At 35.5% G+C, this 14578-nt stretch overlaps 1 protein-coding gene across 1 annotated transcript in view; it reads left to right on the top strand.

Moving 5' to 3' along the window:
• Positions 1–14578, top strand: part of G2E3 (G2/M-phase specific E3 ubiquitin protein ligase) — a 63403-nt gene that overhangs the window by 25507 nt on the left and 23318 nt on the right. The window contains 6 exon segments of the mRNA XM_082854012.1: positions 1146–1243; positions 3936–4037; positions 6617–6741; positions 7757–7922; positions 11912–12018; positions 12695–12811. Coding sequence (XP_082710138.1) covers positions 1146–1243; positions 3936–4037; positions 6617–6741; positions 7757–7922; positions 11912–12018; positions 12695–12811 — 715 coding nt within the window.

Raw genomic sequence — 14578 nt, 5'->3', positions numbered from 1 at the left:
CAACTTTGTTTATATTTATTCTGTTGTTTTCCTAATCTCTATGTCATTTATCTCTATTCTAATCTCTATTATTTCCTTTCTTCTGCTAGATTTGGGTTTAGTTTGTTCTTTTTCTGGTTCTTTAAGGTTAAAATAAAGTCATTGATTTGGGATCTTTCCTTTTTCATATAGGCTTGCTATATGAGTCTACAAGCCTAAAGATCAGCCAGAGGTGAAAGCTTGGAGTTTCTAGGGTCATTTCTGAGTATGCATCCAGTCCTGGGCATGTGGTGTCCTAGATTCCCTGGTATATTTGGGAGCTTTTCAAAGCCCTTATTTTCCCATGTATCTTCCTTTTCCAGACTCTTCTTTCCTAGCCTTTTTGGTCTGTGACCTGCTTACCCTGTGTGTTATTCTTTGCTTCAAGCTGCTGCCTCTAGTATATTTGTCTTAAATGTTTTTGACAGTCAGACTCCAGCCCTGAGAAATTTCTGAGGCAGGTGAAACAAGGGCAGGCATCTGAGCCGGTCCCTTGGGGAGCCACCATACAGGTCAGAACACACATTTCTTTGACAAGGTCCATATTACCTCCTCTTAGACAATCCACACCAGGAACATGGCCCTAAGGAACAATACACATTGAACATAGGCCTAAGGCCATTGCCCAGCTGGAGAGTGGGGGATGGTTGGCAGGTAAGTTAAAATGCCACAAATCTCTCATCAAATTTTGGCAGCTTGTTTCTTTATGAAGCATTCTTCTGATTATTTTAAGTTTTTAAATCAGATTTCAGATTTTCTGAAAAGTTGATTCTGATGGTTTTGGCAGCATAACCAAATGCACAACCAGCATTTGGCAGGTTTTATTGCTTTAGAGAGATGGAGTTTCAGAGATGGAGTTTCAGAGTTTCCTAATCTGTTGTTTTCAATGAGTTGCCATTTAAACAACACACTGGGATTCATCATTAAAGATTAATGAAAAAAATGTAAAGTCACATTATTGTTTTAGAAGTACGTACTGGAAGTTTTAATTTACTGATAACAATATAAAGTGATTTGCTCTCTCAAAAAGAATTGAACACATCAATTGAGAGAAGCACCAATTCCATAGGGTTTTTTTTTGTTTTTGTTTAAAATTTTTTTATATCTATTACTTTTTTCACTGTTAGCTTGTGTTTTCTGTCGAAAAAATGATGACTGTCCTATTAAATATGGAGAAAAGAAAACTAATGAGAAATGGAATCTCACTGTACATTACTATTGTTTGGTGAGTATAATTTTTAATTAAATCCTAGCAATCTGATATTCTTCTAAAGAAGAGAATTCGATCCTGATGGCTGGTTTCTGAGAAATGGATAAGTCATTTAACTTTTCTGGATCTCCTTTTGCTTATATGTAAAAATAAGATTTTTCATTTATCAAATTCTAAGATTCTGAAATTACTTGGTACGTAGAAATACCTGTCATCATTACCTGCTTATTTTTGTCTAACCCTTTAGGGCCTCAGTGGAAAAAACGAGAAAATGGTTAGGTCTCTAAGGGAGTTGTTCATTTTAGTACTTTGTTTTCATTGTTGCTAGTGATAAGTCTCAGAAAAGACTTGTTTGAAGGTTTAAGAAGTAAAAGAAAAGTATTTTATTTCACAGAGAACCTGGAAAGAAAAGTTCTGACTAAAGGTAATAAATACTTGTGTAAAAGGAAATAGGTTAATTTATGTGTCACTCAGAAGAAAGAAAAAATGTCATATTGAGAATTAGTCTCTCATTTGTTCCGCATTCCCTCCACCAGCTTCTCACCTCACTGAATCTGCCTTAAGATATTAGTGGCACCATCACTGCCTTAGCATGCTAAGGTTGCATGAGCACATGCAGCATTTCTTGGCACTTGTATTAGTTATATATTGCTGCTTAACTATTTATCCTGAAATTTAGCAGCTTAAGCAACATTTATTGTCTCAAATGGTTTCTTTTTTTAAATTAATTTTTATTGGAGTATACTTGATTTACAATGTTGTGTTAGTTTCTGCTGTACAGCAAAGTGAATCAGTTATACAGTGAATACATATATTCACTCTTTTTTAGATTCTTTTCCCATATAGGTCATTACAGATTATTGAGTAGAGTTCTCTGTGCTATGTGGTAGGTTCTTATTATCTATTTTATATATGGTAGTGTGTATGTGTCAATCCCAATCTCCCAATTTATCCCTCCCTCCCCCCCACTTCCCCCTTGGTAACCATAAGTTTGTTTTCTACATCTGTGACTATTTCTGTTCTCAAATGGTTTCTGAAGGACAGGAATCTGGTATTGGGTGAGCTGGGTGGTTCTGGCTCAGGGTCTCTCATGAGGATGCAATTGAGATGTCAGCCATGGTTCAGTCATCTGAAAGCTTGACTGGGCTGGAGTATCCATCTCCAATGGCTCACTCACGTGGCTTTTGGCCTCAGTTCCTCCTAACTGTTGGCAGAAGGTCTCAGTTCCGTACTTCCTGGGCTATAGGGCTGCTCACAGCATGGCATCTGCCTTCTCCCAGAGGAAGTGATAAAAGAGAGAGACAGAGGGATAGATACACACCAAGATGGAACCGTATGACCTAGTTTTTACAGTTGCATACCACTGTTACTTTTGCTTTATTCTGTTAGAGGTGAGTCGTTAATTCTAGCCCACAGTTAAGGGGAAGGAATTAGTTCCCACCACTTTAAGGAAGGAGTATCAACAAATTTGTGGACATATTTTTATACCCACAACAGCATCCATGTTAAAACTCTTTAGATGCTTCCTTGAGAAATCATCTAACATAAATTCTTGGTGTTTCTCTAAAATTTGTAGACTGGTCTAGGAACCTACCTACTTTGTACCAAGATTTAAGGGACCATGAAGTTGACATTCCAAACATATTTGTAAGTTAGAGCCTTATAGTTTGCATCACAAAAGAAAACGTTTTCATTTTTCTAAAGAGTGTGTTTTACTTTTTATGTAGTAGAGTTAAGACAACTATTTTATTAGTCAGTGGGTTATTTTTTCATAATTCTTAAGTAACATATCACTTTTGGGTTTTTTTAAGGATATATTATACTGATTAAAATAAAACTCTGATCGCAAATCTGAAGTATGTTGGAGTTATTTAATATGCTTAAGTTGGTCATATCAAAATTTCCCTTATATTCTTTATTTTATTAATGAGTATAGTAATCCTGAAACATACTGACCCTAGGCTCAACACTTAAAAGATTCTGTTTCATTGTGAACACGAAAGTATAGTAATGTTATAAATGGTAATGGAATGTTAGAGCTGAAAGAGACTTGGAAACAACCTAGTCTATTGTTTTTATTTTTGTGTTTAATGTCAGAAACATTAAATCACTTGCCTAGGCTTTCAGAAAGTTGGACACAGAGCCTGGTTTGCAAAGTCAGGATTTCTTATTCACAGTCTCATGCTTTTTCTTGATTCATGTTCCTTTAACATATTTAAATTAAAGTTAAAACAGATTTTTAAAAATTCATTTGCATTAACTACAATTCAGTAGATTCCCTATAAATATGTCTTCTATGATTCAGAATCCAGCGAGATTTAAAGTTAACCTAAAATATCACTGATAATTATCTCCATAGTATTCATTATTATTACATATACGCCTTTAGGTATATGCCACTTTTTTTTCCCCTAAAGCTTGATTATAAGTGTTTTTTGTTGTTTTTCTTCCTTTCTTTTTCTGTTATTTTCTGTAATACTTTTTAGAAACCAGTTTGGTTACATGAACTGTTAATATACAGTATCTTCCAAATCAAAGAACGTGCGTAGCCTATTACTTTGACCATGAAAAATAACTATTATAGGTAAGAGATACTTAAAATTTGAATTGTTTTATGCCCATTTTTTATTGGAATATTATAGGTATATATTTTTTATTCCAAACCAGTTTCTTAGAGTTTATTTTCTAATTGAGAATATATTCATAGTTGATGTCAAGTGGAATTTGGCAGAGGGGTAAAGAAGAAGAAGGAGTTTATGGTTTTCTAATAGAAGATATCAGGAAAGAAGTGACTAGGGCTTCGAAACTGGTAAGTAAATTATTTTACTCATTACACCTAATACCATAAATATTGTCAATACTAAGGAAGTCTATTCTATCACTTTCTCTACTAGAAATCTGTAAGATATTGTTTTTATGTTCCAATGCTTATTTTTGTCAAATACAGTAAATTTTAGAAGAACATTTTGCTAAACCAACCCTGGATAAGATATGTGACGATACTGATTTCACTTCCTTATCTTCTTCTGACTTACCCATCATTTCATCCACTCTTACCATCAGAATTATGACCATACTTCCACTCAGCTGTTCTTCAGACCTCCAATCCTGAGGCAACCCAACTATTAACTTTCATTCTTATACCTCATTTGTTGGGTTGGAATGAAAGATTGACATGGAAATTACACAACTATACAGACTAATTTATGATCTCCACATCTCTTGTGGCTCTTCTGTGACATGGTGTTCTTGTGTTCCATGCCTTTTGTTCTCCAAGATAGATATTCTAAACCTTAACTCCTTATTCATTCAGTTATAATTTGTGAATCTTTTGTGTGATAGCTTACTATATTATGTGCAATGAACAGACTGTAGGCCTCCATGTGGCCTGAGTAGAAATAATGAGAGTTAAGAGAATGAGAAGATTGGAAGTACAGGGGTTTCTGTTCAGAGAATGTGATAATGGAATTGATGATTTCCATGGTGGAGCAGTTTGGGGTGATGAGAGGATTCTTCATTACACTGGAGTGGTGATGAAGTGCATTGACACATTTTAGTTGAGGAAGTCAAAGAAAGGTTGTCCCATCAGTGCAGAAGTCATTTAGAATGACAGCAAGAATTAAAATACAGAGAAAGGTGCCAAAGTCTGGAGGTAGAGAACTGACCAGGAAATTATTAGATGGCAGAGAGTAGATGTCATTAGTTTCAAAGTACCATATCTTTTTAAGTCTGATAAAGTAGTGGCCTACAATCTGCCACACAGAACTAAAATAATGTTCTGCTTGTCCTTCCTGACTCTATCCATATCCCACTCCCACTCCTTGCCAAGTCTGGAAATTAAGGAGGCTGGAAAAATAAGCAGCTTCATTCAAGAGATTCTATAAGGGAAGCATGCAGAGACCTTTCTTTTAGTTGAGACAAAGAAATGGAAGCAATTATTTTTAAAGATGTTGAAGATGCAGAGGAGCTAATGGTAAAATAGAGGTTCTAAGGTACAAGGGAAAACCTTGGGAAAAAGGTTAACAGTGGCATTTATCTAACGGCCATGTGGAAGTAATAGTATCAAAATTTCTCAATCTTCTGGTGATAGTGAACTTGTCATGAAACATGACCTGTATAGGTCCCCTTGCAGTTTGGAAATGTTTTCTTAAGACATCTGTAACCTCTCTGAGTATATTGTGAACCTTTGAGAATATCTTGATACTGAAGAGGTGTCTCTATTTGTGACCTTACAGTAGAATTCCATACGTCAGTTTACAGGGAGAACCTCAGGTTGGCAAAGTATACAACCTGGTGTTGTTTGACGGGTCAGCAGTATAATCTCTCCATCAGTGGCCATTATAGTTGTCATCTCAAGGGTTCCAAGATATTTTAGGTACTGTTCTGTATTTTACTAATGATTGATTCATCTAATAGTCTTTCTGTTTATATACCACCGTTATATTTAAGTTAGTGGCAGTGGTATTGTATTTGTTTGCTAGGGCTGCTGTAATAGATTACCACAAACTGGGTTGCTTGAAACAGAAATTTATTCTCTCACAATTCTGGAGACTGAACGTTCCAAATCAAGCTGTTAAAGGGATTGATTCTTTCTGGAAGCTCTGAGGGATAATCTGTTCCATGCTTCTCTTCGAACTTCTGTTGCCTGCTTGGCAACCTTTGGCATTCCTTGGTTTGTGGCAGCATAACTCCAATCTCTGCTTCCAGCAGAAGGACACCAGCCTTTTGATTGAGGGACCACTCTAAATCCAAGATGAACTCATCTTGAAATCTTTAGCTTTCAAGATACTTGTAAGCTAAAGATAGCTTTGTAGATACTTGTAAATCAAGTATCTACAAAGACCTTGTTTCCAAATAAGGTCACATTCAAAGGTACCAGGAATTAGGACTTGAACATATCTTTTGAGGGAATCACTACTTAACCTACTGTGGGTATCTAATACTTTTTCATTTGGTTAGGATAGAGTGATCCTAGCCAATATTTTACAGATTGGTTTTTAGTATTGTTTTGCTGTTGTCCTTAATAAATATTTCCTAACTATGTGTTTTCTATTGAAATTTGAATGACACTTTCATGTATAACCATTATGTTTACAAACCCTTCCGTTTAAAATATTTTAGCAGATACGAAGGAAATGAAACTTCTCCGGTTAGAGGTGTTTCCTTTACCAGAAATTGTTATGGGAGTGAATCTTTAGTCCCTTTAGATTGTTTCTGGGTAGAACAGGTTTTTTCAGGAAATTTCTTTAATATACTATCTTCACAGCTGTTGTATGATGAAAATAATTTTCAGACTCTCCACAAAGAATATTCATTTATACCTCGGTCTTATCTATAGTACTCAAGTTTTGTACGTGTTATAACTCCTATTTTTATACTTTCTTTTAGAAATGCTGTATTTGCAAGAAAACCGGTGCTTCAATTGGATGTGTCACACCCCGATGTAAACGAAGTTATCATTTCCCATGCGGACTTCAGAGAGAATGTATTTTCCAGTTCACTGGCAATTTTGCGTGAGTTAATTAACTGTTGAATATGAAAGAAAATGTAAAAGAAAAATGGAAAGTGGATCTCCCAATTATATAATTCCTTTGTCAGATTTCTTTTCAAAGCTGCATTGAGGTTATATGTATACTTTAGATATGTGTGTGTGGGTGTGTGTACATATATATATATAATTTCTCTCCCCTTCATGATCATTTCTATTTGCAGAGTCTGGAGAATTGCAATATCTGTAATGGGCTTAATGATTAATATTCATCTCTAGCTTTCAGCTCTAGAATATAATATGGAACTGTTAATATAGTCAGTGAAAATTTCCAGCTTACATAATTCTAGATTTTATGTCATTCTTTAGATTTAATAGTTTACTTTTTTTTCACAGGGATATATGTGTTTCTCATTGAGTAAAGTGAAGGCATGTAAATTTGGTGGAGTCCAAAAAATAAATATTATGCCCTGGGATGCCCCTAAAAATATTTGCTTCTTGACTTTAGCTCTAAACATCAAGATTTTATGAATTTTGGTATTTGGTATCATGAGTGTTTTATTTCTTTTAGTCTTTGTGCTCTTGACCTATTTAATGGATTGTTTTCTATGAGAATTGCAGTTTAGAAAATACAAATGGAAATACATTTAGTGGGTTAAGATTAAGTTATTATTTGCATTTTATTTGTTATATTATTAATATATTATTTTTAAGTTTAAGTTCCTTCCTTTGATTTTGTGCAAGGTTGAGTACGATGGTGTGTATACTCTGTTGCTAACAGTATTACGTAGGATTCTCAACATAATATTAGTTACTGAAATTCTGTGAAGTAAATCTCACCAGCAAAAGGTTCACATTTTGAAAATTCAGCTCTCCTTAGTTATAGATTATGAGACTGATTTATAGTGCCGTTGTTCCAGTCTGTTGTAGGTTAATTACGAGAGAGACGAATGAATTTTCTCTTATAAATATGAATTGTAAAGCTAGTCTAGTTGTGCTGTATAATTTATTAGATGTTTTAAAATAATATACATTTTTAGGTCATTTTGTTGGAACCATCGACCTGTTCAGATAATTACATCTAATAATTATAGAGACTCCTTACCATGCACCATTTGCTTGGAATTTATTGAGCCTATTCCAACTTACAGCATATTACGAAGTCCTTGTTGTAAGAATGCTTGGTTCCATAGAGACTGTTTACAGGTAAGATGTTTTGTCAGCTTTTTCTGGTATAAAATTTGTTGCTTGCTAATTTGAATTTTAAATTAGAAAAAATTGATGTGTATTTTAGCTCTTACTACTTGTAACTTTTTAAAACAGCTTTATTGAATCAAATTTTACATATAAAATTCACCCTATTGAAGTGTACAATTAATGTTTGTTTGTTTTTTTTTTTTTGCGGTACGCGGGCCTCTCACTGCTGTGGCCTCTCCCGCCGCGGAGCAACAGGCTCCGGACGCGCAGGCTCAGTGGCCAATGGCCCACGGGCGCAGCCGCTCCGCGGCACGCGGGACCCTCCCGGTCCGGGGCACAAGCCTGTGTCCCCTGCATTGGCAGGCGGACTCCCAACCACTGCACCACCAGGGAAGCCCTACAATTAATGTTTTAATAAAAGTTTAGATACTACCTTTTAATGTATATTTACACTTTTAAAATTTTGTTGCTTTTACCCAAGGATTTTGTTTGTATTTCACAATGAATAATACACAAATTTTAATTCCCAAGTTCATTTATATATTTAAGCTTAGAAAACAAGATATGTGAAATAATTAACTGTAAGCTAATTTAATGTTAAGAGGTCTATTTTTTTTAGCTGTAGTAAACACTATCATAACTTTTTGACAGTAAACTGATTACTATCTAATGAATTGATATTAATATTAGTTCTTTGAGAGCCACCTTGTATGTCAAACCTGACGACAAGTTTTCAAGTAAATGAAATATCATAAAACACACATTAAACAATTTAGTTTCTTCAGAAGATAATTTAAAATTTTTAAAAGATCCCAGTTATTAATAATGTCCAATATATAGTATAAATGTGTGAAAGTGCCAATTGTTAGACAGTTATAGTTGATAGAATGCCAAGTGACACAGGGTTTACTTAAGTTTATACTGTTTTTTAAAGCTTGGCTTTTATTATTGTTTAGTAAAATGAAATGTTATTATTGATTACAAATTAACTACAAAAGTTCCTTTTTTTAAGTTAGGAGATGTAAATCCTCTTATATTTCAACAAAATCTTAAAAGTACTAACAGTAGTCAAAGTAGTAAAGCTTGATTACTTCCTGTTTTTTTTTGTATGAGCCTTGAACTCTTATTCTTAGTATTAGTTAGTTATTATTAGTTATCAGTTAAAAGTAGCAGGATGGAGCCTATTTTGTTGGGTAAATATTAGAAATCTTGTTCATTCTTACAAAGAAGTGTTTGTAAAGGGATCTAGAGTGCAGTTCATAAACATCATGAAGTGCTATCTTTACCTATTGAGGAAGAAGTTCACATTATGTGAGAATCTTTAAAAGGTAATTTATCTTAATTCAGGGTTTGTATTTGAATGAATTGAATGTAATTGCTGCCAAATGTATCATCTTGTTAACTTTGTATAATTTGTAATAGTATGTTATTTTTCAGGACAAATAAGATTTGCCTCATTATGCATTAATAATGAAACAGAGAGAGGTTCTCAAATTTGACCTAGTATTCATAGGACTTTTTGTGAACTCCGAAAATACCACGTTTCTAATTCTGTCATTAAAAACTAGAAGTAGTACTACTAACAAAAATGTAGGTCTACTTTATGCAGATATAAGGTCATGGCCCCATGGACACCTGTCTGTGATATAAATATTAACAAGCAAGCAATTATTGGTTAGAGCACACCAGGACAGAGCTCATTCTTGAGTCATTGTTCCTTAAAGGAACTCCAGTGGCTTTTCCAGTCTGATACAAGTCTTAACTGAAATAGTAAATGGAGTCTACCCTGTTCAGGTAGCTATAATAATACCCAAATAATTTTTTTTAATCTCTGAACTCCATTAATATAAAAGAGTTGAAGGAAGAACAAACCTATGCGGTAGGATGAGAATTGTATGTGGTTAAGCAAATTTCATTTGTGACCACTACAAATGCTATATACATTGGGATTTTGTGAGGAGAGACTATAGATTAATATCAAAGAAATTGACTTTTCACTCTGTATGCAGAGAATTGTCACTATTCTTGTTCAGTTTGGATTTCTCACATCATTGCTGTGGTCTTGTTGGTATCTTTCATATGTCCTATGCTGTTTTTCTTTTCTCCATGCTAGACAGTTCTTGTATCATATCCTATACTTAGTAAGATCTTGGTATCTGTGTACAATTGCTCAAAGATCCTTTAGGTTCAGCAGAGATTTCATTAACTTGTTGCTTCCCTCTCACATGTTGTGTGTGTGCTACCTGCTAGTTGTTTGAACCTGGATTCCTCTTTGTCCACTTCTTTCTTCACCATCCACAAATCATTCTCCAAGTCTGTCAGATCTGCTTAATATTTTTGGTGTATCCTTTTTTGTTGTTACCCTCTACCTTAAAATAAACCCTTTGTGATTTCACTTCAGACACTTTTTTTTTTTAACTAGACTTTTGCCGGAGGCCACTAACTCCTGCATGCCTTATTCTCTGTCAATTCTTCACACTACTGACTTTGATTTACCTGTCTATTTTAATTACTTAGTTCAGTATGATCAGCGTGTAATTTCTAAGTATATTATTATTATTTCCCCAATCACATGTACTCTTTTGCTATTCCCTCTCCTTGTATTGTCTTTTGTCCTATTTTCCTGGCACACCCCTACTTCTTTCATACTTAACTTTGACCGTACCATCCCTGTGACATTTTTGTCAGGCTCTTACATAAACTTCAGTACTTTTTCCTTTCTCTTCCGTATATACTTTTTATTTATTTGTTTAGTTATTTTTAAATAAATTTATTTATTTATTTTTGGCTGCGTTGGATCTTCATTGCTGCGCACGGGCTTTCTCTGGTTGCAGTGAGCAGGGGCTACTCTTCTTTGCAGTGCGTGGACTTCTCATTGCGGTGGCTTCTCTTGTTGCAGAGCATGGGCTCTAGGCGCACAGGCTTCTGTAGTTGTGGCACACGGGCTCAGTAGTTGTGACTCGTGGGCTCTAGAGCACAGGCTCAGTAGTTGTAGCGCACGGGCTTAGTTGTTCTGCGGCATGTGGGATCTTCCCGGACCAGGGCTTGAACCCGTTTTCCCTGCATTGGCAGGCGGATTCTTAACCCCTGCGCCACCAGGGAAGTCCTAAAAGTATTTTTTAAAAAGTATCTATGGAAGAGAGGGAAGATCCCACATGCCGCGGAGCAACTAAGCCCATGTGCCACAGCTACTCAAGCCCGCATGCCTAGAGCCCATGCTCCGCAACAAAGAGTAGCCCCCACTCGCTGTAACTAGAGAAAGCCTGCATGCAGCAGCGAAGACCCAATGCAGCCATAAATAAATAAATGTATTAAAAAATAATAATACTTTTATAGTATATGCCTACTCACAAGAATTCCTTGAAATAGGATCTAAGTCATTTTATGTTTCTATTTTTGGTACTAGCATAGTGTTTGGCGCCTATGTAGTAGGGATTAAATATTTATTAAATGAGTGTGTGCTACTAGCTTTTTAAACTGGTGATTGGCTACGCTTTCTCTCTCTTTCTGCTGCTTCTGTATTTTTATTTGCTGAAGCAGTGAGAATAGGTTTTATGCTTCTCCCCCTTAGGAAGAAAACTTACAGAGATTGAGTTAAAAACAGAACCAACGATGCTTTATATGTAACATTTATTTAAACATCCTTCCTAGATGGAGTAACTGAAGATGTTTACTGTTTTATTCACAGAGAGTGATGGACAACACAATATTTGGGAACAGAAATGACATTAGATACAAAGGGTTGAGAAACACATATTGGTGATAGATGTAAAGAACAGTCAATTCATTAGCTTAATTTTTTTTCCCATTGGGAGAAATATCCCCAAGTTTTAGCAGTAGGGTAACTTAGTTTATCAAAGTTTATGAACCAAAAACATAAAAAATAAGTTTCCATAATATATATGTGAAAAGTAGCACACATGTTCTATTAGCTATCTTATTCATAACCTGATAACCTGTTAAATTATTAATCATATATTTTCTATTTTCCACTATAGGTTCAAGCAATAAATGCAGGAATGTTTTTCTTTAGGTGCACAGTATGCAATAATAGTGATATATTTCAGAAAGAGATGTTGAGAATGGGAATTCATATTCCTGAAAAGTGAGTAACATTTAGCCTTTTGATGAAAAGATGTTTTAAATATAGGATTTAATAACGATGGAAATAATCATTGATGTCTGATTAATTACTCATGGACAAGCAGCCATTCAAACAGGGAAATGTAAAACCGTCCCCACCACCTTTCCTCCTCCTCCCCAGATTGCTAGTTCTTGAGAACCAGGTCCTGACCTAAATGTCTCATTAGTTGTTTATAGTCTCTTAATAATTGTACACCTCACTTGTGTACAATATTGATTGATTGATTGATACACAAGTATAATAGGCTTCAAAATGATATGTATAAATTATTTGAGAGAATCAAGATGTGGTTTAAAATGTATAAGAATTTTCTTAATACTTAAAGGTGAGGAATCCAGAAATATGGTACTAAACTTGAAATTCAAAAAACTGGAAGTGAAATATTAGGAAAAATGTAAGTTTCAGAAAATTTCTACTTAATTTTTCATTTAGCATTTGAAATTCACTGTGAGACTAATTAACTGTAGGATAAAATGACACTAAGGGATTTATATATTGAAGTGAATGATTAATCGTAAAAAGAACGTTTCATCCTTGTTCCTAAGTTTGTGAAGAGTTTATAGTTTTAGATTCATTATCAGTCCTTTTATGTAACATTTTAGGCCAAAGTATATTTTATATCTTGCTTCATTTACAGAGATGCATCTTGGGAATTAGAGGAAAATGCTTATCAAGAGCTTCTGCAGCACTATGAGCATTGTGATGTCCGAAGATGTCGTTGCAAAGAAGGGCGAGACTATAATGTGCCTGACAGGTATATGGGGAAGTTCAGTTGTGCTTAGTGTCCTTTTTTCTTTAACATCTTTATTGGAGTATAATTGCTTTACAATGGTGTGTTAGTTTCTGCTTTATAACAAAGTGAATCAGTTATACATATACATATGTTCCCATATCTCTTCCCTCTTGCGTCTCCCTCTCTCCCACCCTCCCTATCCCACCCCTCTAGGTGGTCACAAAGCACTGAGCTGATCTCTCTGTGCTATGCGGCTGCTTCCCACTAGCTATCTAGCTTCCCACTAGCTATTTTATGTTTGGTAGTGTGTATATGTCCATGCCACTCTCTCACTTTGTCACAGCTTACCCTTCCACCTCCCCATATCCTCAAGTCCATTCTCTAGGTCTGTGTCTTTATTCCCATCTTACCCCTAGGTTCTTCATGACATTTTCTTTTTTTCTTAGATTCCATATATATGTGTTAGCATATGGTATTTGTCTTTCTCTTTCTGACTTACTTCACTCTGTATGACACACTCTAGATCTATCCACCTCATTACAAATAGCGCAATTTCGTTTCTTTTTATGGATGAGTAATATTCCATTGTATATATGTGCCACATGTTCTTTATACATTCATCCGATGATGGACACTTAGGTTGCATCCATCTCCTGGCTATTGTAAATAGAGCTGCAATGAACATTTTGCTACATGACTTTTTTTGAACTATGGTTTTCTCAGGGTATATGCCCAGTAGTGGGATTGCTGGGTCATATGGTAGTTCTATTTGTAGTTTTTTAAGGAACCTCCATACTGTTCTCCATAGTGGCTGTACCAATTCACATTACCACCAGCAGTGCAAGAGTGTTCCCTTTTCTCCACACCCTCTCCATCATTTATTGTTTCTAGATGTGTTTTTTTGTTTTGTTTTGTTTTTTGGTACACGGGCCTCTCACCGTTGTGGCCTCTCCCGTTGCAGAGCACAGACTCGGGACACGCAGGCTCAGCGGCCATGGCTCACGGGCCCAGCCGCTCTGCAGCATGTGGGATCTTCCCAGACCGGGGCATGAACCCGTGTCCCCTGCATTTGGCAGGTGGACTCTCAACCACTGTGCCACCAGGGAAGCCCTGTTTCTAGATGTTTTGATGATGGCCATTCTGACTGGTGTGAGATGATATCTCATTGTAGTTTTGATTTGCATTTCTCTAGTGATTAATGATGTTGAGCATTCTTTCATGTGTTTGTTGGCAATCTGTATATCTTCTTTGGAGAAATGTCTGTGTAGGTCTTCTGCCCATTTTTGGATTGGGTTGTTTGTTTTTTTGTTATTGAGCTGCTTGTAAATTTTGGAGATTAATTGTTTGTCAGTTGCTTCATTTGCAAATATTTTCTCCCATTCTGAGGGCTGTCTTTTGGTCTTGTTTATGGTTTCCTTTGCTGTGCAAAAGCTTTTAAGGTTCATTAGGTCCCATTTGTTTATTTTTATTTCCATTTCTTTAGGAGGTGGGTCAAAAAGGATCTTGCTGTGATTTATGTCATAGAGTGTTCTGCCTATGTTTTCCTCTAAGAGTTTGATAGCTTCTGGCCTTACATTTAGGTCTTCAATCCATTTTGAGCTTATTTTTGTGTATGGTGTTAGGGAGTGTTCTAATCTCATACTTTTACATGTACCTGTCCAGTTTTCCCAGCACCACTTATTGAAGAGGCTGTCCTTTCTCCACTGTACATTCCTGCCTCCTTTATCAAAGATAAGGTGACCATATGTGCGTGGGTTTATATCTGGGCTTTCTATCCTGTTCATTGAT

This window comes from Leucopleurus acutus (genome assembly GCF_964270905.1).
Source record: "Leucopleurus acutus genome assembly, chromosome: 1".
NCBI classification, from domain to species: domain Eukaryota; kingdom Metazoa; phylum Chordata; class Mammalia; order Artiodactyla; family Delphinidae; genus Leucopleurus; species Leucopleurus acutus.
The sequence above is the reverse complement of the archived record's forward strand: the minus strand, read 5'-3'. Positions and strand labels throughout refer to the sequence as shown.